A 27,637-nucleotide genomic window follows, 5' to 3' on the forward strand; every position below is an offset into this window, starting at 1 on the left:
TAGCAGTAGCCGTAGGCAGAGTGTGTGATGCTGTGAGAAGCGACGGAAGTGAAAACCAGCTAGCAGATTAGAGGTTTGAAATATATTGCATTTAGTCTACTTAAATATTCTATGTTTCAAAAGCAAAAAATTGCACATTTTTGTACATGTCAAACAAGTTGTCGCCAAAACTGCAAAGCACGAGTAAACTAAAGGTCGGGATTCATGAATGCAGCAGCTAGCCAATGTCATGAATGTGGCCGGGTTCACGTGGTCCTTAGTAAGCCTGCTGCAGACGGAGATCAGCAGGCTTTGTGATACCCTTTAGAAAACCTATAAAAAAAGTTAAATTTTTGGATGGATCACATTAAATTGATATTAAAATAAGCTAAAGTAAGCATGCTGGATGGAAACCCTAGCTTTCCTATCTTTCCCATGCTTTATGTTTTCGCGGGGTTTTCGTCGGAAATTAACTAAGTAATGAAAGCAGCCAATCAAATCACTCGCTTCTTTCCGTGGCTGCATGGCAAGGTGGTCGGCCATTACTGTTGCGAGGAGCTTCTGTGGGAAAGTAGACCTGGATTTCTGCATGAGGCGCGTTTTAAAGGTAAACGTAACATTGCACGTACGATTTTTAAAATTTTTTATTGAATAGTCAATTTGATTTAAAAAAAAAAAATGCTATTGATCGAATACGAGGTGGAAAAAGTGTACAACTTGCAGCTGATCTGGGGTTCAGTATTGTAAACAAACCAAATCGGAGAAAGTGTTGGAGAAACGCATACCTTTTGTTTATGTGTATTTGTTAATGCCCAAGATCATAGTATATAATATATTTATTGAAGCATAAAAAGAAATTTTTAAGACTTACTAAGAACACTGGAATGCTGAAAGGATTAAGTGTGCATGTCAACAAACAGATGTTTACACACTGTAAAAAGAATGGTCTGTGTAAGATTATTTACCAAAACAGTATCAATTAGAAATGTGCTTAAAAAAAATAATATATAAGAGGTCCATTGGAATGCAAGTCACTTGCAAACTTGTTGGACAATTTGCCCCTTCACAATAATTTACTGTAAAAAGAATGGTCTGTGTCAACATGTCCAAAATTATTTTTTACCAAAACAGTTAAAAATTTTACAGTTTATAAATTTTTAGAAATGTGAGAAAAATTCTTGAAAAAAAATATTTTCAAAAAATATATAAGAGGAAAACCATCATTGCAGAAACAAAATATGTTTATCAATGCAAGTCTTGGATAACTGGAAAGTTGCTGTTTAAAACTTGAAAATGAAAGTACATTGCAAATGGCGGATTTTAGGGGCCTTGTCTTTATACATGTCATGCTTTCAATAACAGCCTTTCAGAAACCATTCACTTCCAACTTGCCCTTCAATGATAAACACAATTACTCAATGATGGTTTTGCAGGCATGTGCATTTTTCTTTAAATTGCACAATAACCAAAAATTATCTTTTTTAAAATATTTGTAGAAGTTTTTTCTATCTATTAATCAATGATATATTTATAAATCTCTATAATAAGATGATGGGTATTAAACAATTGCTTTTAGTTTTGCATTTAATTTGCTGAAATATACCATTTTGCCCTGCAAAATAATATATAATTTTTGTTTTGATTTGCACTTTTTGTGACTCCAATGCAAAAGAGTTTCTTGGAAATAGTGGTAGAATAAACTGGGGGGAAAAAGTATCATTTTTCCCCTCCACTGTAGGTAAAGAAATCGAACAAATTACGTATTTTATGTTATTGTATGTTATTGGTGTTAATTTTTTATGTCATTCACTTAAATGAAAAATGAAACATCCTAATGAATGAATGAATTCACTCGAATCAAAAGTGAAAGGATTAATGCAAAGACCAATGATTCCTTCAGTCTTCACAACAATTCTTTTTCAGCACATGCCCTTCGGGCATGTATACCGATTATTTTAACCCAGCCCATTGAAATTTGTACATGCCCTACTCAAAATTAATTTATATAACGTTAGCAGATATGATTGTGCAACAAAAAAATAAGGTTTTTATATTAACTATTAGGACAGTGTTTCTGTTTTTAAATCCTCTCCATCTTTAGCTTAAATTGTTTTCAGAGTTTTAAATCAACAGTGGCCTGTCTGTCTGCATTTTTTGTATGCGTTTTTGGCTTTTTGTTGACAACTTTTGACTCGCATGCGGGTCTTTTGTTGGCTGGTTTAGCTGAACTGAATTTCAGAAATAGGATCATGACAGCAGTCCACTGCACGCGGCATCAATAAACATATTGTAATTTAGCAAGAAACTTTGAGAAAACAAATAGGTTAAAATCAAACACTTTAATGATTATGATTGATAGTCATTTGCCAAGTCGTATCGAGAATGTAACGAAATACACATGTAGACTGACAATTCAACTTAAGACATAACATAGCAAGTTTACGCGAATAACTGGGTACGACAGAAAAAATGGCAATTAAATATTGTAAATTGAAAGAAAATTCACACATGCCCTTTGGGCATGTAATTTGAGAATTTTCACATGCCCGATGGCAAATTTACCAGGTCCCGGGCATGGGGCACCCAGGTTATTTCGAAGACTGTTCCTTTTAATATCAAAATATTTATCAATACCAGGAGAGGATCAAAACCTATGTATGCATTAAAAAATTAGAGAGGGGTCAGTCTGGCGCATGTCTTACAGATGAGTGTTGTTACGTTAGTCGCCGACTATCAAAAAATCATCGTTTAAAGGCCCAGATCGGCGACAATTGATTGTAAGTATTATCATCGATAGATCGCTATATTTTTGAAGCCGTATTTTTCAAGCCGAGCAGGTTTAACTTTTATATTCACCAAAGGGACGTCACTCTAATCGGCGGTAAACAAAATGGCGAACATGCATGGTGAAGACGTTGAAGCCGAATTATATCCCATATCCTGGTGCATTGTCTATTTAAAATACTTCTCAGGATGAATAAATTAAACATTTTTAATAGTTCAAATTATCGATTATATAATCGAAAGTAAAATTTGTCCGATTTTACAACACTATTACAGATATGGCACTATAAGATGCAAAACTGTGGGTCGAAACTCTTATCTTGGTGCATTTTAGGACCATTTTTAAGCTGACCGATTTTATTCATGACGTATCTGAGCATACTGTTCCTTCCTTCAATCAGACTCTTTGTAGTCGCGTATGTGTTTTACACCAGCAGAGCGTCTGGTTGATCAAGACTAAAATCGGAATTGTAAATGGAATATTTCCTTCGTATAGATTACGCTACTAGAATTTTTTTACCAAATACCGAGTCAATTATATTTATTAAAATTATATGTAATGATTTAAATAATAAACATAATAAAGTAATACTCCAGTATGTAATATGTTCTAATATTTCTTAAAACTTTGATTATTTATTTTGAAACAAAACAAGTACAAGTTACTCATTGTGTATCCAGACACTTGCCCGAAATGCCTCCAAAGCGAAGATCGGTATTGGGGCAACTGACCCAAAACAACGAAAGCTTTTGTTTGTTTTACAAATAAAACGACGGAAACTTTTTCATTCCCAGACTTGACAGAGATCTCTGATTAAGAAGAACAGTCAAAGACATCGACTCATGATGTCAACGGCAATGATGTTCGTCATTTCCAGTCCAAGTGGCTAACTTTGCACCCATGGTTGGAATTTGATCAGATGGGACCAATATGTTTTGCAAACAAATAAAAATTGCCTCAGGCGAATGCATTGTGACTCTTTTCAAATTTCAAAAAAGCAAGACGAATTAACAGAGAAATATGGATACAAGACTACTTGGGTCAAAAACACCACTTGCTAAAAATTTCAAGTGTCTTCTATTTTTACTCGCTGTTTTAAAAATCAACTCGCATTTTGCAAGTATTTCTCGCTAATTTCAAACCCTGTTATTTTGTGAACTACTAAACATTCTGCATTGAGTTTGGGTCCTTTTATTTTGTTTACAGTAAAAGAAGATAATACTGAAGATGCATGATTTAGTCTGCATGAATTATAATTGTACTACATGTTGAATTGTTTTGTTTACAGTGTTAAGTAAACATGTCGGGAAGAGGCCGAGCACGAGCGCGTGGTAGAGCACGAGGGGCTTCTGAAGATCAAGCTAGACGCCCAGGAGAACAGGCCCCGCCATCAAGGGAGGTAGGCACATTATTTAATATCAACATTGTTATTGCTTGATACTGATTCAGTTCTCACCAAACAAAAGCCCCTCCATTTTCTATTAGAGACCTAAATGTTAATCAATATCAACCTTTATCATGTTATTCCTCATTACCTTGTTTTTCACTCAAGAATTGATAATTTGAAAACACACACACACTAAAAGCATAAATGTCTTCACCAATTCAAATTATTTTTGCCGGATTACACATTTTGCATTAAATTGTATATATAGCAACAACCTTCCTCAGCCCCTGCCCCCGCTCCGGCAGGTGGTCCCCCAGCAGCTAGTGGGAGAGCGTCTTACAGAGGTGGTGCCAAGGAGCCACGGCCCGGTATTGCTACAGGAACAGGTGATGTGCCGGCAGAGGCATTAGCGAAAATGGCTATTGGTACAAGAGATGCAGGGGAGAGAAGGATAGACTTTACTATAGCGACCCAGAATGCAAGCCCGCGTGGCTTACAGATAAAAGAGGTAAATACAGTGCATGATCACTTTCTATATTCAGAATTAAAAATACGAATAATAATAGAGCAAAACTTGTAGAAACAAGTGCTCCTAGATCTTTGATTTTGGAAATTAGAAATGAAATTTTTGTAGTTTGTAAAGATGAGTGATCATAAAATGTTTGATTCAGGAACATCGGGAATACAGTTACCTGTAGTCACAAACTACTTCAAGCTTGAAATGGCACCTGACTGGCATCTCTACCAGTACCATGTGGATTTCAACCCTCCTGTTGACTCCAGAAAAATGCGCATGGCTCTATTAATGACCCATGAAAATTTACTTGGGAAGACGAAAGCTTTTGATGGGATGATCCTGTACTTGCCAAAACGTCTTCAGGATCAGGTTTGAAATTCAAGGACCTTTAAAGATATCTGATACAAGAAAAAGGATAATTTTTAAAAAATCTTAGTGTCTGTAATGGCAGTTACTGAATATGTTATTTGATTTGTTCATAGATTGGGTAGGTATTCTTTCTACAAGTTATTGTTGTTGACTTGTAGGTGACAGAGGTGTACAGTCAGAGGAAGACAGATGACGCCCAAATAAGAATTACAATCACACTGACCAATGAGCTACCCCCTTCCTCACCCCAAGTCATGCAGGTCTACAACATCATATTCAGAAGGTGAGTATCGGAGATGTAAACATTAAACAGAAAAACTTTTATGTTAATACTGTGTAGAAACAGATATTGGAGTTTTAATGGAAAGTTGGATAAGATAGATAATATTTATTTGTAGTTATGCAGGTACATTGACAAAAAAACGTCGGTAAAAACAAAATAAAGAATATTTGATGTCAAATACATATTTTTTGAGCAGTATTGCCATCTTTCTATGTGTATTAATTCTTCTCTCAGTGAATATATTTTGTATTATTTTTGCCTAGGGTACTGGCCATGATTGAAATGAAGCAGATTGGTCGTAATTACTTCAATCCCACTCTGTCGGTTGACATTCCACAACACAAGTAAGAACAGGAACCATTTATTGTGATCATTGGTTTTTAGCTCACCTGAGCCGAAGGCTAAAGTGAGCTTTTCTGATCACATTGTGTCCGTCGTCCCTCCGTCTCCGTCCGTAAACTTTTCACATTTTCGACTTCTTCTCAAGATCCACTGGGCCAATTTTGATCAAACTTGGTACAAAGCATGCTTGGGTAAAGGGGAACTTAAATTGTTAAAATAAAGGGCCAAATCCCTTCACAAGGGGAGATAATCAAGAAGAGACAAAAATAGGGTGGGGTCATTAAAAAATCTTCTCAAGAATCACTGGGCCAGAAAAGCTGAAACTTATGTGGAAGCATCCTGGGGTAGTGTAGATTGTAAATTGTTCAAATCATGACCCCCGGGGATTGGGTGGGGCCACAATGGGGAATCAAGTTTTACATAGAAATATATAAGAAAAATCTTTAAAAATCTTCTTCTCAAGAACCACTGGGCCAGAAAAGCTGAAACTATGTGTGAAAGCAATCCTGGTGTAGTGTAGATTCTAAATTGTTCAAATCATGACCCCCGGGGATTGGGCGGGGCCACAATGGGGAATCAAAGTTTTACATAGAAATATCTAGGAAAAATCTTTAAAGAACCACTGGGCCAGAAAAGCTGAACTTATGTGGAAGCATCCTGGGGTAGTGTGATTTCAAATTGTCTTAATTGTGATCAGTGGGGTCACAAATGTATTACAAGGGGGAAATCTAGTAAAGAACAGAATGGTCAAAGCTTCTCATGTGAGCGATGTGGCCCATGGGCCTCTTGTATTATTTAGTATGATTCTCAGAAACATAGTTACTTGTATGCATTGTAAGCTGAACTCTCACCATTATTAAAAGTGATTTTAAAGTGTCGCTAATGTAATGGTGAACACAACAGTTGTTTATGAAATATTTATTTTCAGACTGACTGTCATGCCCGGGTTTGTAACAGCCATTGCTAAGTATGAGACTGACACCTTGTTATGTGCAGACATCAGTCATAAAATCATCAGATCTGATACATTACTGGATCTGATGTACGACATGTACAACCAAAGCAAAGGGGATAGTTTCTACGATGATTGTGTCCGAAAGTTTGTTGGCTCTATTGTTCTAACAAGGTAACTTATAAATTAGTTTTATCAGTTATCTTTTTTCCTGATGCATTTTTAGCAGTGAGAGTTGAAAATAATGTGTGTGTTGTTTAGCATAGAAATAAAAGAAAAAATGTTTCAATAACTTAAATAAATCTGTGTTGCTATCCACGAGCTCGACATGTTGCATAAATCTGGAACAAATATGCTGAAGTTCAAATGTATTTTGTATTTAAATTTATCAATTAAAAGCAGAAACTCAATAAACAGTGGTACATTTTAATTCCCAAAAGTACAATTACGTTTTAAAGGAGGAACAAATCTTCATTTATCCCCGATATCCACAAAGTGAAATTCTTTCAGTATTTAACATTCTGGGTATGGTCTCCAGTCATTAGATTAATGATCTGACTTACAGGTATAACAATAAGACCTACCGTGTAGATGACTTTGACTGGGACAAGAGGCCAGATTTTGCCTTCAAGCTGAGGAATGATGTCTCCATTACTTTAGCTGAATATTACAAGAAGGTAAGTTTACTTTTTGGCTGTACTTGCATACATGTATCATATGAATAGAACACTACAAAGAAGTTAATGTGAAGTCTAGTTTGATTTTCAAGACCTGTCGCTTGATTTCTTTACATACATATTGTAGAACTACAACATAGAAGTTAGGGACATGAACCAGCCTCTGGTAGTATCAAGACCCAAGAAAAAGGACATCAGAATGGGACGTACAGAACCCATCTTCCTTCTACCAGAACTCTGTACTCTCACAGGTAATGCAGTAGTTACCAATTGATATCAGTGAACACAGTTCAGAGGTATTTGTAGAAGTGACTGAAGTTGATAGGTTTTCATTTCAGGACTGACTGATGAGGCCAGGGCTGACTTTAATGTCATGAAAGATGTAGGTGCTCACACCAGAGTTGCTCCAGAGGGAAGAAATAAAACATTACAAGGCTTTATTGACCAAATCAACAAGTTAGTAATAATAACGACTGAAATGTGACATACAACATCATTTTCTTAGAAAATGTTTCTTAATGGTAATTTATCTTGCTAATTGTCAAAGTTTGACAAGAATTTTTTAATTATAATATTTTGGTTTTAAAAAACTGGTTGTATAGGTGTGTCTTTAGAAGTCGACTCTTGATGGACTAGTATTCTGGTTTATACTTTGTTAATTGCCCTTCAAACCTATGTTAATTTGCTCTGACAGGAATGAGAAAGTGCGAGCAGAGATGGGAGGATGGGGACTAAGGTTTTCTCAGAATCTGCTGAACGTGAATGCTCACATCGCTCCCCAGGAGAAAATCTATCAGAAAGGAGGGGCCGAGGTAATTTCTCTGATTTGATCTTTTTTATTTACAAACAAAATTAGAAGCAATCCTTATAAGTGGAGTACAATTAAATTTGAATGATATATATTTTGTTTGTTGTAGTTGGGTTATAGACAAAAAGAAAAATGTATTTTGTTTGTTTAGTTGAGTTACAGACAGGAAGACGCAGACTGGAGCAGAGACATGAGAGGGAAGAAGTTGATCACCCCAGTGAATCTGGAGAACTGGGTCATCGTGTTTACGCGGAGAAACAGTCCCCAGGCTCAGGACCTGGTCCAGACCCTCAGCCGAGTCGGCCCGCCCATGGGAATGCAAATCAACTCTCCCACAATGTAAGTTCCAATTTGGAAGGAAGTTACAAAGAATTTCCTCTTGTACTGAAAGGGGAGGAGAGAGAATTTTCTGCACCAAATTGTATTTGATACCGTATAAGTGGAAATTTTAGGGAGACACAAATTTAGCGATTTCTCCTTAAATATTGGTAATTTATTTTTAGCGAGAGGTAATTTTAGCGATTTTAAAATGCCTTCTAAAGTAGCTATTACAAATAAAGTGCAATAAATATTTAGCGGTATTTAATTTTAACGATCTCATGACCCTCGCAAATAATGCCAAAATTAAATCCTCGCTAAAAATTCTACTTTCTATGTTTAAAAAAGAAAGGAAGTAAAAAGATTGGATGTATTTCTTCATTGAGGAGTTTATTGACATTTTTCAGTTGTGAGTTGCCAGATGATAGGAATGACAGCTATCTTACTGCACTAAAGCAATACGTAACCCCACAGACACAGTTGGCCTTGACCATTTTGCCTACAAATCGTAAGGATCGGTATGACGCCATTAAGAAATTTTGCTGTGTTGACCATCCAGGTATGTTGAGATTCACCAATGCTCTGTTATATAGATATATTGTGGAAAAAAAACTTGTTTCTTTGTTCATTAATTCAAGAATATGTACACTTATATATTATTCTGAATTTCTAATACTTGCTCAACTTAAAAAAAATTCTGGGATGGAATATTCATTGTACATGCTTTGCTAATGATTTACATGCACTGTATTTCTTGAAAAATTAACAGTTTAAAGTAAAACAAGTAGGTAAGACCTCTTACAATGGGAAGCAATGATGTTGAATGCACAGTAGCAGTTTTATTTTGCAGTACCAAGTCAGTGTGTTGTACAGAGAACTCTCTCGAAAAAACAGATGTTGATGTCTGTGGCAACCAAAATTGCCATTCAACTGAATTGTAAGCTAGGAGGAGAAGTATGGTGTCTGGAAATTCCTGTAAGTAAAATGAAACGCTTCATCAGCTAGAGTGTAGAGTGGTGCATGTTGTAGAATTTAACAGTATGTTTATCTGTATGTAATGTTTACTTGATATAATTCTGTGCACACTTCATATTGTACATGTATTATATAGTTCTTTCTGTTTCTTGTGATGTGCTTTATGGCTGTTTTTGTTGAAGAACTTTTATACTACATTTGTGATTGTCACTGTAGCTCAAGAACCTTATGGTGGTTGGGATAGATTCTTACCATGATTCTAGTAAGAAGGGCCGCTCCGTTGGGGGAGTGATTGCTTCCATGAATCAAGCTCTAACTCGATACTACTCTCGCTGCACCTTTCAACACTCCATGCAAGAGCTGATGGATGGTTTGAAAGTGTGCATGAAAGGTTTGAACTTCCTTTTAACTGATGATCAATTATCATTTCTAAGAATTGGCACTTGGTTAGTTTTCAATGCGTACTTGTTTGAGAGGTTAAAGGTAAGTAAATTCCACAAGAATAGATTCCGAGATGACTGCTGTCAAGGTTGTTCTTGGAGATTTGTCATAAAATGTGAATCCACTAACTACTAATCCTCAAGTTGTTGCTTCTAACAGCATGTTTGTGTACACTGTTGAACCTGTCTGTGGACTTTCTCAGATGATGTCCGTGTCTTGTGTATGTTCTCTATCTTTGTTTCAATGTCGGTGCACCCGGTTATAAGTGTACTGTTTAGGCCTGGAAAAAAAATATGTTTGTTTCCGCTTTCAGGCTGAAAATATATAGGGTCGGTAGGTAGGCATATTTTTTTTTTTTTTTTTTGAAAAAAATTTATTTTGCTTCTTTAATCAAAAAATCAAAACATGTATAGAATTGACATTAATGACGAAAGAAGTAGTGTTTTCAAGCTTTTCTGTGACTTAAACTTACAATAGAAAGGTGACCCAAATTCTTTCGGTCTTGAAAAGCTTGCAAAGTTGGAGACTATAATTCGCTGGATGAAATCTTGCACATCATGGGACAAAAAGCATTACAAAAATATTTAGGGTCGGCACTATAAATTAGGGTCGGTCGGGAAAGCGGAAACAAACATATTTTTTTCTAGGCCTTGTTCTTTTGTTGTTTACATTGTGGTTATTAATTTTTTTATCTCCAAGATCTGGAGTCTGACAAATCTGGAGTGCAACAATACTGGCTACAAATCAAATATTAAAAAGAAAAAACACACTAAACAAAAATTAGTTGTTAAAATGTACTTGTTACAATTCAAATGCATGACAAAGTACATGACATTATATTGCTGTTTAAGATTTGCCCTGTGTATTGTTGTACGAGATTGGCAAGGTAGCCATTGAATTTCTACTTTTTTCAGAAAAAAGGCAGCAGACATGATTTTGCTCCTTGAATCTGTTCAGTTTGAATTATATGTTAGCTTGTCCAACAAAGCGTGGATAAGCAACTTGTGTATTAGTATTTAAGGATTCTCAAGTTTAAAAAAAGGAAAATACTATATGTTAAAGAAGGGCAGTTGGTAAATGTTGCCTACCAAAAGAGCAGATATTTAGCAAAAACATGCTTTGTTGGATAGATTAGATTGAACATTTATTTTATGCAAGTTTTTATGTTGTCCAGGAAGACAACTGAATTATATTGAATCTTTATTATAAGTTTCATGCTGTCCAGAAAGACAACAGAATTATCATTTTTATGGTCCAAATAGACCATTGTTTATTTACTAACCAAAGTTCTCCTTTGTTCCAGTTGAAAAATCTGATGGTGGTAGGTGTCGATACTTATCACGATTCAGCTAAGAAAGGCCGATCTGTAGGGGGCGTGATCTGCTCCTTAAACAAAACTCTTACTCGCTATTATTCACGTACAACATTCCAACATACTGGAGAGGAGCTAATCAATGGATTAGTCACATCACTCAGAGGTAAGTTCAGAAGTAATCAAGTTAATTATATGTAGGTTGGAAAGTCCTGGCAGTGTTGTAAATATCCAATAAGGTTGGTAAGTAATTATGGTTTAGGAAGTGGAATTCATGCCATTTTTAATTATATTCAAAAATATTTTCTGAACAAATATGTCTTTGTGTAATGATAAATTTCATATTGAGCTAAAATATTAACATGAAAAAAAATTTCCTGAATAATCAATAATGCATGCAGATGAGAGTAACATTGAAAGTACAGTGGATTCCATTTAATCGGATAGCGGTTAAACGAATATTTCGGCTAATCTGATACAATATCAGAGCACAAAACCACTTCTTATATATTTATTAATAATTTCACCTGATATTCTGATAGGAAATTATCGGATTTTCGTTTTATCTGATACAAAAATTTCACCTATCATAGTGATTTTCATAATAATTGTCTTGTTCACACCTCTACCTTCCGTATGTAAATCCTTTGTTTACACAAGTTTGACACTTCCAGTCAAATTACGACAATGAGGGGGTTAGTCACGGCTGAACGCACGCCAGCACCTTACCTGTGTTAGCAGTGGGCACAGTAGATCAATATGTTTTGATAACAATAGTCATGACCGGCTTGGGTGTTAATTTTGATAATTGATAATTGGCTTGTGTACAATTTTGTTCCGTGTGAAATTTTAATTATTGAACTGTTCAGTCTGTGTATGACACTTCGCTTGGACATCAAATTAAAATTATCAGAATTATGGCCGGTTGCGTACCTTTGGTTCAGATAAGTACAGCTCAATGGTTGATCCGTGGATCACGTAAGCCGGGTTTAAACCCCAGTTGAGTCGGGTTTACCTGAGTCGCATTTCTGTTGCAAGCTATAAAACTGAGTAAGGTTTACCTAATCTTAACATACTCGTATAAAATGTTGAAGGATAATAGGTTTCCTAATATTACAGCACTTTAAAACAAGTTTTAATACTAGTAACTGGTTGAAAATTAAAAGGATATATTTAGAAACAATGATATATATCGATGTTAAATTGTAAATTGTTAGTGCTGAAAAAATGCAATACAATTTACATGATTTAATTCAAATCATGGCATCTTTCATCGAAACTCAAACCATAAGAAAATATAAAAACGCAAACAGAATACAGCTTTTGCAAAAGACTGAAGAGAAGAAAACAAGGATGTGGTCTTTGGAATAAGTAATTTAGAAACAAAATCAAAACACAATACATGTATATAGGTAAATGATACAGGGAAAATGAATAAATTTAGATTTTTAGTTTAAATTCAAATGAAAAAAAAAACTTTATAAGACATTATTTTTTTGAAAACACTTATTATTATCTATGTTTTCTATAGAATTTTATACACCGGCAAAATTATAGGGGACGAACATACCCTCCTCCTCCTTGCCCGGTTCCTCCGATCCGGCCCTGTCGATAGCCCGATTTACTGAAAACTGAAAGACTTTTTATCCTCATAAAATTCGGCAGTATTATAAATTATTGGAATGTGTATCATCAGCTGTTCAAAAGTGTAAAATTCGTAATTTGATTTAAATTTGGTATGTTAGAAAGTTTCTATAAAATTCCTGTTTATGTACATTTATGCATTTTAATTAAAAGTATCCTCCAAAACTTTATACTACAGCTATATCAGTGTTAAAACGGCACATTGAAAAGTTGTTGAAGAGGTCTGCAAAAAGAAAAATCCTCATGCAACATGGCCAAAAAAATATTTTGTAGAATAGCTTTTTTGATACTGCAAAATATATCAATGCAATCATAATTGCCATAAAACATTTCTGCAACATCGAAATATTTCAAAATATCGAAATATTCTACCCAAAAATACCTGGAAACCTTGTAAAGCTTGATTTAAACCACCTCTACACCAGGTTCAGAATTTACCGTAATTCTGAGCCGTACTCAGCCAATCCTTACATGTGTGCAACGCGAAAACTTGGATTTAAACCCGGAATCATTGATCGTAGGTTTAAATCTGAGATACGCAACCGGCCATTAGACTGTCTATTAAATGGTAGCGCTTGGTCATTTAGTTGAATATGTGTTCACTTTTAAGTGCAATTTTAAGAATTAAAATCACATGCACCCCATATAATTATACGTTCTCAGTTGTAGTGCTTGAAATCTTGTATGCTTGACAATATGTTTATGCTCTATTATGTGCTTGAAAATGACAAACAAATACAAATAAAGACGAAACAATAAAAAAATTTTTATTTAATAATCAGCAATCCGGAAAAAAATGGTTTAATATAATATAGTCATGTATTCAATCAACTTCCGTTTTCCAAAATGGAGGCCATTAACGAATGGGATGAATGTAAACAGGTGCCTGGTGCTAAATAAATATATAAAGATGAAAATAAGTTTCATACTTCAATTTAAAACAAATTATTCATACAAAATCTATTGAACTTGTTATTTAATTACTTGAAATAATTCATTTCCTGACTTGGTACATTCATCAATCGAAAACGAAATTACAGGTACGTAATACAACCAAGTTGAAATTGTTATTTATGTACTGTAGATCTGCCGTTTGTATGGCAAATTTTGCAATCGGCTATTCCAATATTCGGCTATACGGATAAAACTATTCTGACAACCTGACTATCCGTTTAAACGGGACCCACTGTATTCCATTATTTAGATGATATTGGTTTTATTTTTTGAAAAAAAAAATCTTAATTAATTAGATGAAACTGATTTACTTAAAAGTATAAAATAGTTTTTTAAAAAAAATGATTTTAAGTGTATTAAATTGCATTCTTGAGATTTAATCAGTGTGTTATAAATTTTAGGGGCATTGGAGAAATATCATGAGGTGAATGGTGCCCTGCCTGAGAGGATCATTGTATTCCGTGACGGAGTGGGTGACGGGCAGCTGAGGGCGGTGTACGAACACGAGGTACCACAGCTCAACGAGTGCTTCAAGAGAAGTGGTGGACAAGATTACAAGTAAGAACTGTGTCAACTGCTATAGGGTCTATCTCTGTATCAAATTCAATTCAGCTCTGTAATGCTTTATTGTGTCTTAAGAAGGAGCCAGATGCTGATTCACCCTTTGCTTGTTTACTTCTGCAGATAAAAGGAACCTTAAGTTTTCAATAATGAATAAAATGATAGTTGTCAATCAAATGATAAAATTAATGACTCATTAAACTTGGAATTTGTGGTAATACGTGATATATACATTTAATTTGATTTTGTAGTCCCAAGGTAGCAGTGGTGGTTGTAAAGAAGAGAATCAACACAAGGTTCTTTGCCAAGTCTGGTCCATCTCTGACCAATCCCCCACCAGGAACTATTGTGGACACCCAGGTCACCAAACCCATCTGGTCAGTACTGATTAAGCATAGGAAGTCTCCATTGTTAATTTAAAATATTACAACTTCAAAACATTGAAAGAAAAGAAAGTGAGATTAATAAAGTGAGCTTTAGGCTTCAGTAGTAATAAAATACACACGAAAATTGCAGTAGACAAAAGGCCACACAAAAAAAACCGGTTTAAGTTCACTAATAGAGAGCTAAGTTGATTAATAGAGTTTTGATGAAGAGCGCATATTGGAAAAGCACCTTCAATTGTACAAATAGGAGGAAAATCATTTTAAAATACAACCCTGGCTTCAAGTTGCATGTTTTGCAAGACTTTGGTCAGGGTCACCAAGTCATGATCATTGAAGAATGGATTTTCCATCTTTCCAAAGCAAGAACAGAGGATTGGAAAATAAATTTGGTTAATTGTAATGGACAGGTGTGTTCGGAACAGGCTGTGTAGATTGATGAAGATGGGGATATTAATGGCACTCTTTGTGTTTTAGGTACGACTTCTTCCTGGTGTCTCAGTCGGTCAGACAGGGTACAGTGACCCCCACCCACTACAACGTGATCTGGGATTCAACGGGCCTCAAACCGGACCATATGCAAAGACTTGCGTATAAAATGACGCACTTGTATTATAATTGGCCGGTAAGTCCCATAAACAATAATTATCAGCCTCTCTGTTTAGTCATTCTTTGAACATTTCTATTCTTGCACCACTATGTAAAATGGAACTTTTTTCATTCACTGTTAGGAATAAATCTTTATTGTAAATTCAAAATTTATATTAATGATGTTATAATTTTTGTGATAGGGGACCATCCGTGTACCAGCACCGTGTCAGTACGCCCACAAGCTGGCTTTCTTGGTGGGACAGTCAATTCACAAGGACCCTCACATGTCACTGTCAGATCGTCTGTACTTCCTGTAAGCTTGTAAGTTCAGCACATGATCAATTGTTGAATTGATCTAATGGAAGATCATGAATCCAGGGTAGAGTGACAAGAAAGGTTGTTGACTGTTGCGACGAAAAGTCATAAACGGAGGTGTAAGCAATGAAAGTAGTGTAGACAAAAGTGATATAGAGTGAAGAACAGTTAAGTGCAATTCCGATGGAAGAAGATAGACAGACGAGGATGGAAGGATAAAGAACTTCCTCTTCCAAGGAAAAGAAGACTGGATATTGATCAAGAAGATATATTTCTGAAATCAAAACATACCTCAAATATATTACATGTACCATTATGTGTTCATAAATTTTAGTTTTTACCTATGTAGAAGTAGATGCCATGTATATGTAGTATGTTTTGTTTTACTTGATTATGCAGGAGAGATTTAACCACTGTTATCGTGAATGTTAATCCTTATGATGGTTTGGTGCTTGCCCATATGGACAGTAGCATGTTACCGTTAGTAGGAAAAGATAATAATTTTTAAGCTTTGATTTTATGCAAGTCGTAATATTTTTTGTTCCAAATGTCCAATTTTTGCTTTTTGAATGGAGAAAAAAAAACATACAAAGTGTAAAGTAAATAGCTAACACATCAAAAAAATCATTGGCATTATTTCATGTGTCATTTTTCATAGGGCGAATCAGATGTGCAATGTTTGACGGATATATTTTTTTTATTGTTCTTCAATAAAAAGTTAAGTTCTTCCTGTGTGTTAGTTATAATAAAAACCAAACACTTGTGGGCCGAAGAATCATTTATATTAATTAACATTATGGAAATTTATGTCTAATATGATATAAATTTTTTAGGCAAGTCCATTCCCAAGTAATAATATATAAATATTGCATGTAGTTGAGTGTAACATTGAAAATTTTCACCCGAAGAAAACCATCGTCAACCGAGGTGCAGCCGAGGTTGACGATGGTTTTCTTCGGGTGAAAATTTTCAATGTTACTCTCAACTACATGCAATATTTATTATATTATACTGAATGTTTTATACAAATACGCTATAGTGAACCGTGCACGCATAAATTCCGTGCCGTTTAAAATTTATACATCTTCATGTTTATTGAAATAGGCCTACAGGATGGAGAAGTCCCTTCTGAAGTACATTGTACATATCATTACATTGAATAAAGTTAAACTCTCTGCTCCTCAGATAAGAGGGTTTCCATGCATTTATTTCAAAGATAATGAAAAGGGGGTTGTCATGGTGTCTAGCCGTCTTCACTATACATTGGAGGTTATTCCGCTCGTGGAAAGGCTCGAGAAGTCTGATTGGGGATACAACATCTGGGGATGCTGGTTCTGACCTATATTTTCCAGATGAGTGGTTGGCAAACAAAGCAATTGGACATGACAGCAATGTAAATATACATAGCTTTTGAAAATGAGAATGGTAGACCTTTCATATTTCACATGTGAATTACCTGTGACAAGATCTTTCAGATTACAGAGTTGAACCCTTGACTTGAAGAGATGGGGCTTTCTTATTAAAGATGTGGGTTACCTGTTGCGAGGCCTTTCAAATACAATGTTTTTTTAGCTCACCTGAGCCGAAGGCTGATCACGTGTCCGACGTCCGTCTGTAAACTTTTCACATTTTCGACTTCATCTCAAGAATTACTGGGCCAATTTTGACCAAACTTGGTACAAAGCATCCTTGGGTGATGGGGAATTCAAGTTGTTAAAATGAAGGGCAAAACAAGGGGAGATAATCAAGAAAAGACAAAAATAGGGTGGGTTCATTAAAAAATCTCAAGAACCACTGGGCCAGAAAAGCTGAAACTTATGTGGAAGCATCCTAGGGTAGTGTAGATTCTAAATTGTTCAAATCATGACCCCCAGGGATTGGGTGGGGCAACAATGGGGAATCAAAGTTTTACATAGAAATATATAGGAAAAATCTTTGAAAATCTTCTCAAGAACCACTGGGCCAGAAAAACTGAAACTTATGTGGAAGCATCCTGGGGTAGTGTAGATTCTTAATTTTTAAAATCATGACCCCCGGGGGTAGGGCGAGGCCACAATGGGGAATCAATGTTTTACATAGAAATATATAGGAAAAAACTTTTAAAATCTTCTTCTCAAGAACCACTGGGCCAGAAAAGCTGAAACTTATGTGGAAGCATCTTTGGGTAGTGTAAATTCTAAATTGTACAAATCATGACCCCGGGGGTAGGGCGGGGCGACAATGAGGAATCAAAGTTTTACATAGAAATGTATAGGAAAAATCTTTGAAAATCTTCTTGATAACCACTGGGCCAGAAAAAACTGAAACTTATGTGAATGCATTCCTTGGGTAGTGTAGATAATAAATTGTTCAAATCATGACCCCCCCCCCCCGGGGTAGGGCAATGGGGAATCAAAGTTTTACACAAAAGTATATAGGAAAAATCTTTGAAAACCTTCTTAATAACCATTGGGCCAGAAAAGCTGAAACTTTATGGAAGCATCCAAGGGTAGTGTAGATTCTAAATCGTTAAAATCATGACCCCTGGGGGTAGGGCGGGTCCACAATTGGGAATCAAAGTTTTACAAAGAAATATATAGGAAAAATTTTTGAAAATCTTCTTCTCAAGAACCACTGGGCCAGAAAAACTGAAACTTATGTGGAAGCATCCTGGGGAAGTGTAGATTCTAAATTGTTCTAATCATGACCCCCAATGGTAGGGTGGGGCCACGTTTTTAATAAAGAATGGCCCTATTCGGTATAATAAAAATACATATTATACCGAATAGGACCATTCTTTAAACGTGAGAAAAAGTACAATCTGCTTGCATATAACGATAAATTGATGCGTTTGATGGGGAAATTTTATATTTTCGAGGTATTATACACTCTTACATATTTTTTTCATAAAAAAGAGGGGGGGGGGGGGGGGGTATTATCCATACTTAAGGTGCCTGTGGTATTTTGTACAATAACCGCAGCTACTGTGACGACATATGATTTATAATACTAACTTCATGTACCCCCATCAATGTATTGGCACGGTTCCAAAAAAAAAAAACGTGCAGGGCGGAAAAACAGCTAGACAGAAGCAGGGCTTGGAGCACGTGGATTTGCGGAATCATGTAAATAGGCCTACTAGTGTAAGGAATAATTAACTGTCAAAATTTTTCATGACGATGATCAATCGAATGGCTTGCGTGATAATTTTATGCATATGAAATCAAAAAATAAGACAGTTATTCCTTAAATATACACTGATATTGATCCATGACTTTAAAATAGGCCTTCTTTCAAAAAAAAATTTCTTTCTTTATAATTTTTGAAAGAAATACGTTAGGACATTCATATTTGATGTGTAATGCTTGTAATAAGAGGATTCTGAGCATGCTATAATTTTGTGTTCCCCTTGACCTTCATGTTTGACCTAATTTTCAGAAAGATTATCTTTGGTGATTTTTTTTTTTTTTTTTTTTTTTTGCATGTCATGATAGGGCGATTATATTTGACACAATAGTGCCTGAATAATGAGAGGGTGCTACCCCCTTTTGTGTCCTAAATATTCGTAAGTTTTAGTAAATTTAAGATTTTTTTGTGTGGTTGTAAGGTGTCGTGGACCTGGCGCTACGAAGGACTATACATTTATAAGATACATATTCGGTTTTACGGCAACAAAGAAAGTGGGCGATTTGGCAAATCAAACAGTACCAGGTTTAAAGGACGACTTGAACAAAATGATATACTGACACCCCCCCCCCCTTTCTCCCGCGCATTTTTAGGACCTAATCGCGTTTTACGTCGGTTGATAATTAGGGTACCTGTAAACTGCGAAACAAAGCGATACCAATTGAAACGAAACGAAACTAAAATGAAATTTTTAAAATGAAGGGGCTGGCCGTTTCAGGAAAGCACGACCGAGCAGCTACAGACCTACAGTCTTGTTATACCCCCCGCTTGAAAAGCGAGAGGGTATATAGTAATCGTTAATTCCGTCCATCTGTACGGCTGTCCGTCCGTCCGTCTGTCTGTCCGTCCGTCCGTCTGTTACGCTTTGGGGTACCCATCTCTTATCCGCAACTCCTCTCATACCACTGAAGGAAATTTAATGAAACTTTCACATAATCTTTATTACATATTGCCATTGTGCACCTCCTATTTTACTTTTTGATCCGACACATATTTTGGGTTTCCCAGCCTGAGGAAAACATGGACTTTTACACCAGTTATAACCATATGGGAGGCGGGGGGTATCATTAAGTGAGCTCATCGCTCACAGTACCTCTAGTTGTTAATGTTATGTTTTAAATTTTGAATTTACCGGGTGGGAGTAAATACAAAAATTTTGTATTTACTACTCACCCAGTAAATTAAAATTGAAAACATAACATATCAGGCACGTAGCATGGTGTTGGAAAGTGTGGGGGGGGGGGGGCAACCAGAGAAATTTTTTTTTTACTTAGCTGTAAAAGTTGACAAGCCGAAAAAAGGAAATTGCCCAAACTCAATATCGCTACACTGTGGTAAGAAGTGGGGGTGGGGGCAAACAACCTTTCAATGGACATTTTCAATAGTAAACGGTAATTTGAGGGGGAGTGGGGCAGCTCCCCCCTTCTGTTGCTACGTGCCTGCATATAGGTCTCTTGATTATACCCCCTGCTTGAAAAGCGGGAGGGTATATAGTTATCGTTAATTCCGTCCTTCTGTCTGTACGTCCGTCCGTCCTTCCGTCCGTCTGTTACGCTTTGGGGTACCCATCTCTTATCCGCAACTCCTCTCATACCACTGAATGAAATTTGATGAAACTTTCACAGAATCTTTATTACATATTGTCATTGTGCACCTCCTATTTTACTTTTTGATCTGACACATATTTTGGGTTTCCGAGCTACAGCAAAACATGGACTTTTTCACCAGTTATAACCATATGGAAGACGGGGGGTATCATTTAAAGAGCTCATCGCTCACAGTACCTCTAGTTATTATACCCCCCCCCGCTTGAAAAGCGGGAGGGTATATAGTAATCGTTAATTCCGTCCGTCCGTCCGTCCGTCTGTACGTCCGTCCGTCCGTCCGTCTGTCTGTCTGTCTGTCTGTCCGTCCGTCTGTTACGCTTTGGGGTACCCATCTCTTATCCGTAACTCCTCTCATACCACTGAATGAAATTTGATGAAACTTTCACAGAATCTTTATTACATATTGCCATTGTGCACCTCCTATTTTACTTTTTGATCCGACAGGAAAACATGGACTTTTTCACCACTTATAACCATAGGGGAGGCGGGGGGTATCATTTAGAGAGCTCATCGCTCACAGTACCTCTAGTTTTAATATACTTAACTGAACTGAATACATGTAATAAATTAATTAGTTTTGCACGCTTTTTTTGGGGGGGGGGATAAGGATAGTCCAATATATATGTACTAAACTAGCCCGGCCCTGTCAAAGTCTATAAATTAAAATCGTATAACTTTTTCCATTGTAACATCGCAAATTTAAGACATCTGCTTTATTATACCCCCCGCTTGAAAAGCGGGAGAGTATATAGTAATCGTTAATTCCGTCCGTCCGTCTGTTACGCTTTGGGGTACCCATCTCTTATCCGCAACTCCTCTCATACCACTGAGAGAAATTTGATGAAACTTTCACAGAATCTTTATTACATATTGCCATTGTGCACCTCCTATTTTGCTTTTTGATCCGACACATATTTTGGGTTTCCCACAGGAAAACATGGACTTTTTCACCAGTTATAACCATATGGGAGGCGGGGGGTATCATTTAGTGAGCTCATCGCTCACAGTACCTCTAGTTGTTTCCATAATTTTAAACTTTTATAGGTGTTTTTGATGTCAATGATTTAGACACGGGCTTGGTGAATAATGTAGTTCTCCGGTGTCTAAATCATCGTAATAAACGAAGAAAAAAAAACCAATTATATATTTTTTATTACATGATTCAATGTTTAAATGATTTAAACTCGTAGGTAATTTATGCCATATTAATTGGTCCATTACCTGAAGGGATATTATTAGGAAAATTATTAACAACTAACGTAAAAAAACATATTTAGTTTAAAAAAATAACTTAAATATTACTAGTCACTTCTTAAGGATAGAGAACGAATTTTAGTTTTTGTATGTTTGCCAATTTATCTTACATGCATAAACGATTCGCTGTGGTAGTTCTCTAGCTTTCAGGAACGGGTTATTATACCCCCCGCTTGAAAAGTACGTCCGTCCGTCCGTCTGTTACGCTATGGGGTACCCATGTCTTATTCGCAACTCCTCTCACACCACTGAATGAAATTTGATGAAACTTTCACAGAATCTTTATTACATATTGCCATTGTGCACCTCCTATTTTACTTTTTGATCCGACACATATTTTGGGTTTCCCGGCCACAGGAAAACATGTACTTTTTCACCAGTTATAACCATATGGGAGGCGGGGGTGTCATTTAGTGAGCTCATCGCTCACAGTACCTCTAGTTTAGAAAAATTATTTTGGATGATCCTTTTCATAAAATGCGAAATAAATTCCAAAATAGAAAAAAATAGTAAGCGACTAGAGAATTAGAGTTCCAAGGCTGAAGCTGTTCAGTAGTTGTAATCTAGATAGCTTCGTACTCTAATCTGAAACGACCAGCCCGTTTATTATATAGTTTAATATTTGCATTTCTCTCTATTTTTAGTTTCGTTTCGTTTCGATTGGTTTTGTATCGTTTCGATAGGTTTCGTTTCGTTTCGCAGTTTACATGTACCCTGATAATTAACGCATCACACTTTCATATGAAAAGTTGATAACAAAAAATTCCGGAAATGAAATGCAGCTGTTTTCATGAATAAGCGATTGACCTATACATAAATTCAGGCACGTAGCAACGAGGGGGGGGGGGCATTTTTTAAAACATAACTTTTACTATTGAAATGTTCATCAAACGGCTGTTAGCCCCCCCCCCCCTTGTCTGCAGTATATATATCAAACTTGGACAATTTATGCATCTTGGGTAGAAAGTGTGTCACGACCTATTTCAAGGTCACTGTGACATTTAATTTAAGTGATTTTTTTTTTAAAAAAAATAAGTCTTTAAAATTTTAAATTTCATAATCCTAAAAAATGTAAAAATATAGTTGTATCCTTCTTAAAAAATGCTAAATTAAGTAAAAACTTATTTTTTCATCATATACTTTACAGCAAATTCTGTAACAAATGTTAATGATTTGAGAGGAATTCAGTTTGTCCCTTGGGCATAATTATCAAGCACTGGTCAAGGAGAATTTTTGATAGCAGAAATGTGCATGTCATATTAGAGAGAAATTAATGAGTTCATTGTCGGGAGTTAACTGGCAAGAGCATCTCTAGATCTGATCATGCAGTGTTATCTTAATTTAACTCTTGGGATTTGGGCAAAAAGAAATGGCCTTATAGTTGCTTGTGTTAAGAGTTCTTGATTGCTGTAGTCCAGATAAAGATCTTTCAATTGGTGTAATGTAATTAAAACAAATTGATGTTTTAGTGTATGATTAAAACTGAATTAGTATTGTATAATATAATTAAAATTAATTATACATGTGTTCATTGAAAAAAAAATTACATTTCAATTTTTATATATTTGCAACAAATTGCAGTCATGTCTCACTTAGAATTTTATAATCTAAAGAATAATTAATTTTTGATTTTTTTTCATTAGACTGAAGCATTTCCATTATATCATAAAATATGCAATAAACAACTTAAAGCTGCAGATGGATATTTGTTAAGCTCTAACCAGGGGCGTAGTATCCGGAGGGGCCAGGGGGGCCAAGCCCCCCCTTTTTTTCCCAACCTAACTTACACTATAGGAAATGTTAATTGAAAGCCTGGTTGGCCCCACCACTTTTAGAAATGTACCAAAAATGTAGTATAAGAACTGGTACTAAAAGTATTTGACACTGAGAAAAAGTTTACCTACCCCCCCCCCCCCCCCCACCCACGAAATAGGGTTTTCGACTTTGGGCAACTTTTCCCTTTTTTTTTTTTTTTGCTTGTCAACTTTTTCAGGTAAGTAAAATTTTTTTTTTTTCTCTGCCTGGCCCCCCCACTTCCAAAAACGATGCTACGCCACTGCTAACACAGCCAGTTTAGAATTATATGATGTATTATTATACCCCCCGCTTGAAAAGCGGGAGGGTATATAGTAATCGTTAATTCCGTCCGTCCGTCTGTACGTCCGTCCGTCCGTCCGTCCGTCCGTCCGTCCGTCCGTCCGTCTGTTACGCTTTGGGGTACCCATCTCTTATCCGCAACTCCTCTCATACCACTGAATGAAATTTGATGAAACTTTCACAGAATCTTCATTACATATTGCCATTGTGCACCTCCTATTTTACTTTTTGATTCGACACATATTTTGGGTTTCCCGGCCACAGGAAAACATGGACTTTTTCACCAGTTATAACCATATGGGAGGCGGGGGGTATCATTTAGTGAGCTCATCGCTCACAGTACCTCTAGTTCGTTTTAATTACTGTATACAGGGAAAATTTCGCCCGTGTTTTATTTTTGCCCTTTCGCCTTACTCTCATTTGGGCGAATTGTAAACGGGGCGAATTCAAAAATTCAAGAATAAAGCATAATTTCTTAAATAAAACTATAATTGGACAAATTTAAAACAGGGCAAGATTGTTTGCGAAAATTACCCTGTATACAGTAACCCTGTATACAGTAATACCTACACTGTAAGTCTTTTAGAGATGTATGTACAATATTTTAAACATGATAAGAAATGGAAATTAGATCATTGAAATCTGTGTCAATCTGTTAATCAAGGTTTAATACTTGATTTTTTGCACCCTAGCCAATTTATGATTATTATTGAACAATATTTGACGGGCGTATCATGCTGTGGCGTTGTACTTTATTAGACAATAGTGAACACCATAAAATATTTCTGAATTGGCACCTACTCTGAAAAAAACCAGCGGGGATATTCGTCCCTATTGGACAGTTCTAGTTTTAATTGACTTGTTCATTTTGGGCTCATATATGAGAATATCTGTACAAAAATGTGAACTACAGCTTAAAACCACTCATAAAATCTTTAAAAAAAGAAACATCATTTCATCAAGTGTTAAAAATAGTTTTTACATTGCACAAAAGATAATGTAATTTCATTTGTCTCTTGGGAATAATGACTGGACATGCATCAAGTTAAAGATAAATTAATGAGTTTGGTGTGGGAAATTGAATATTAAGGCATCTCATTACATTATCAACCATGTGTTATTTCCTGGGAATCGGGCACAAGAATTAAAGATTCTCTTAATTGTAAATTATTGTCTGTCAAAGCACTTCATTACTGCATGGATGACCAGCTCTTTATTTTCAAAATGAATTTGCTATAAAGTTATCAAGATTAATTTGATTTTGTATAATATGATTTTTTTTTCAACAATTAGTTTGCAGAGTGTCATAACACATAATTGCAATATATTTTTTAATGTAGAAATAAACAAATAAAATTAAAAAAAAAATGTTACAATGGAATTACAATGTATTAGTATTGATGTTTCATTTGGTTGCACCTTAATTTGTTTCATTCATTAAGAAACATGAAGAGCAATCATATTTCACTGCAAATTTTTGTAAGTAAATTATGAACACCTCTAGAGCCATAAAATATTTTTGAATTTGGCGCCTTTTCTGGAAAACCCAGCGGGGTGTATTTGTCCCTATTGGACAGTTAATTCTAGTTAGTTAATTATTGTTTGAAGAAAATTTGACACTAAAAGAAGTTTGGTGTTGGAAAAAGTTTACCTTCACTCCCAGCCCCCGCGAAGAAGGATTGTCGAGTTTGGGCAATTTTTTTTTTTTTTGCTTGTCAACTTTTTTCAGGTAACTAAAAAAAAAATTCGCTGGCTGCCCCCCTTTCAAAAACGATACTACGTCACTGAATATTATGGAAATATTCCTGTCAGAGATCGAAAATGTAGTTTTTCAAAATTCAGTTCAATGGTTACTATTCAGTTACATTAAATATTAGAATTTAACGTTTACTGCATAGGAATAGTACATCAAATTTAAGGAAGATATACATGCAACTCCTTTCACACTTGAATCATGCACTGTTCAAAAAAGAACTCGCATACATACATATATCCAATAAGAATATATTCTTTCGACCCTATGTGATGAATGAAATTAATGAATAAATGTTTTATTCATTTAGTACAGAATATCATGATGATATTACGTTCTGCTTCAGCTATAGGTAAGACATTTTTAATTCATGACATGTTATTATATGGTTGGATCGATTCGCTTCAGTCAACATTTCTAAGCAGGATATGAGACCGAAGAATTTAAGATGGATTAACTGATGTCAGAAACCTATAAGACCAATGACACCACAAATTAAGGTAAATCAAGGTTTAAAAATAACAGGTGTTTACAGGTGTTTATCTAGTATTTTAAAAAAAAACTTTATACAGCTACATCTGTATTCCCGCGTTCAGTATATGCAGTATACAAGCTCCCAGTGTTTGTGTTTATCCTCTCGAAATAGATTCGACCTTTTGAAACCTTGGCCAGTTGTTGGCCACATGGAATGTCTGATTTAACCGCCCGCCATTTTGTATTAATCATTTTCCTTTCACCACTCGTTTTGGTTTTCCCTCCTTTGTCTGTCATCGCCATGAAAAACTAACGGCCCAAAGAGGTAGGTGTAAATGTCATTTTTTTTCTTTTAAAACCATGAATAACAGAGCAGTAGATTAAAATGCACAATGTAATTATAGTATTGGGTGGTCAAATATTAAGTTTGGAGCACATATGTACGCGGTGCATGCATGGTCATAAATTTATTAATTTCCGGCTGGACATTATTATGGACATTAATTGATTGTAGGACAGGTGGTCACATCATAGGTAGATAATGTTCCTAGGACAGTAGGATAATTGTGTATATAGACTAACAAACCTCGCTAAGCCTGTGCTTAAAAGTAAAGAGATTAAAAATATCTGTAACAAAACTAACATGTTTTATTTGATTTTTTATGGTTATCGATTACATCAGAGACATAATTACGTAGGTACATGATTGATATTATATGTCTCTGATGAGATGTAAACATGTGTAACGGGAGAGGAGAAAATGCAGCGGACCAGACCGGGATTCGAACCCGGGCCCCCTGAAACTCCGGTCAGGTGCTCTACCAACTGAGCTATCTGGCCACCGGCGATCGAACCCGGCTGACCGCCACATTCCTCCCTCCTTAAAGGTCTTTGGCCCTCCAAAGACCCCAACCCAGGCTCATCCCTGGCAGGTCTTTCACCTGTCAATTCCAGGGTGTCAGGTATCAGCATTCCTAACTGTTTCTGATATGTTTATCTTTAATTTGCTGAATGAACTGATCGTGAGAATCTGGCCACACAGACAGTTTCACAGGATGCATTTGTTTATGCAGCTGTACATTAAGCCCGCATGTTAATACTCATTATACTGTATATCACTGTAGCACTAGGGAAATTAATCAGTTGTAGTTCGACCGTCACTGTAGACACATGCTTTAATAAATATATATATCAAAACGTGGAACTTCTTATTTATCATATTCAGTGGAAGAATATTACATTTGGCGACGAGGATAAACTTTAATATTTGCTATTAACTCTTGGGAATTGATAAGTGACTTTCACCATGCCTACTTACGGAAAATTAACCTCATATGATGAAAGTGAAGACTGGATTCAATACATAGAGAGACTAGAAAGTTATTTTAATGCCAACGAGATAACGGACGCAGGCAAACAACGGGATATTTTACTTAGTGTTATGGGGAAAAATACATACAAACTGGTGAGAGATTTATTGGCGCCAACCAAACCTAGTGAAAAGGGGTATTTGGACATAGTGAAAATGATCAAGGATCATAAACACCCTGACCCATCAGAAATTATTTCACGCTTTAAGTTCAATAGTCGTGTGAGGAAACAGGACGAGTCGGTCAGAGAGTACGTAGCTGAACTGAGGAGCTTGTCCGAGCATTGTAAGTTCGGGGAAACACTGGAGACAATGCTGCGGGACA

At 35.8% G+C, this 27,637-nt stretch overlaps 1 protein-coding gene across 1 annotated transcript; it reads left to right on the top strand.

The window, feature by feature from the left end:
* Nucleotides 1–16,321, top strand: LOC134282368 (piwi-like protein 1). Its single transcript, XM_062764768.1, is given in 20 exon segments — nt 1–73; nt 4,053–4,163; nt 4,420–4,609; nt 4,612–4,659; nt 4,823–5,037; nt 5,196–5,320; nt 5,584–5,664; nt 6,591–6,788; nt 7,180–7,291; nt 7,419–7,542; nt 7,630–7,747; nt 7,986–8,103; nt 8,251–8,438; nt 8,825–8,976; nt 9,268–9,392; nt 9,609–9,783; nt 14,145–14,301; nt 14,556–14,681; nt 15,165–15,312; nt 15,479–16,321. Coding segments are annotated over 19 exon segments (2,616 nt in total). The 5' UTR covers nt 1–73; nt 4,053–4,064; the 3' UTR covers nt 15,596–16,321.
* The last annotated feature ends 11,316 nt before the right edge of the window (nt 16,322–27,637 follow it).

Source organism: Saccostrea cucullata, unplaced genomic scaffold (assembly GCF_032062105.1).
Source record: "Saccostrea cucullata isolate Sc308-1 unplaced genomic scaffold, CSIRO_AGI_Scuc_v1 ctg2711, whole genome shotgun sequence".
NCBI lineage: Eukaryota > Metazoa > Mollusca > Bivalvia > Ostreida > Ostreidae > Saccostrea > Saccostrea cuccullata.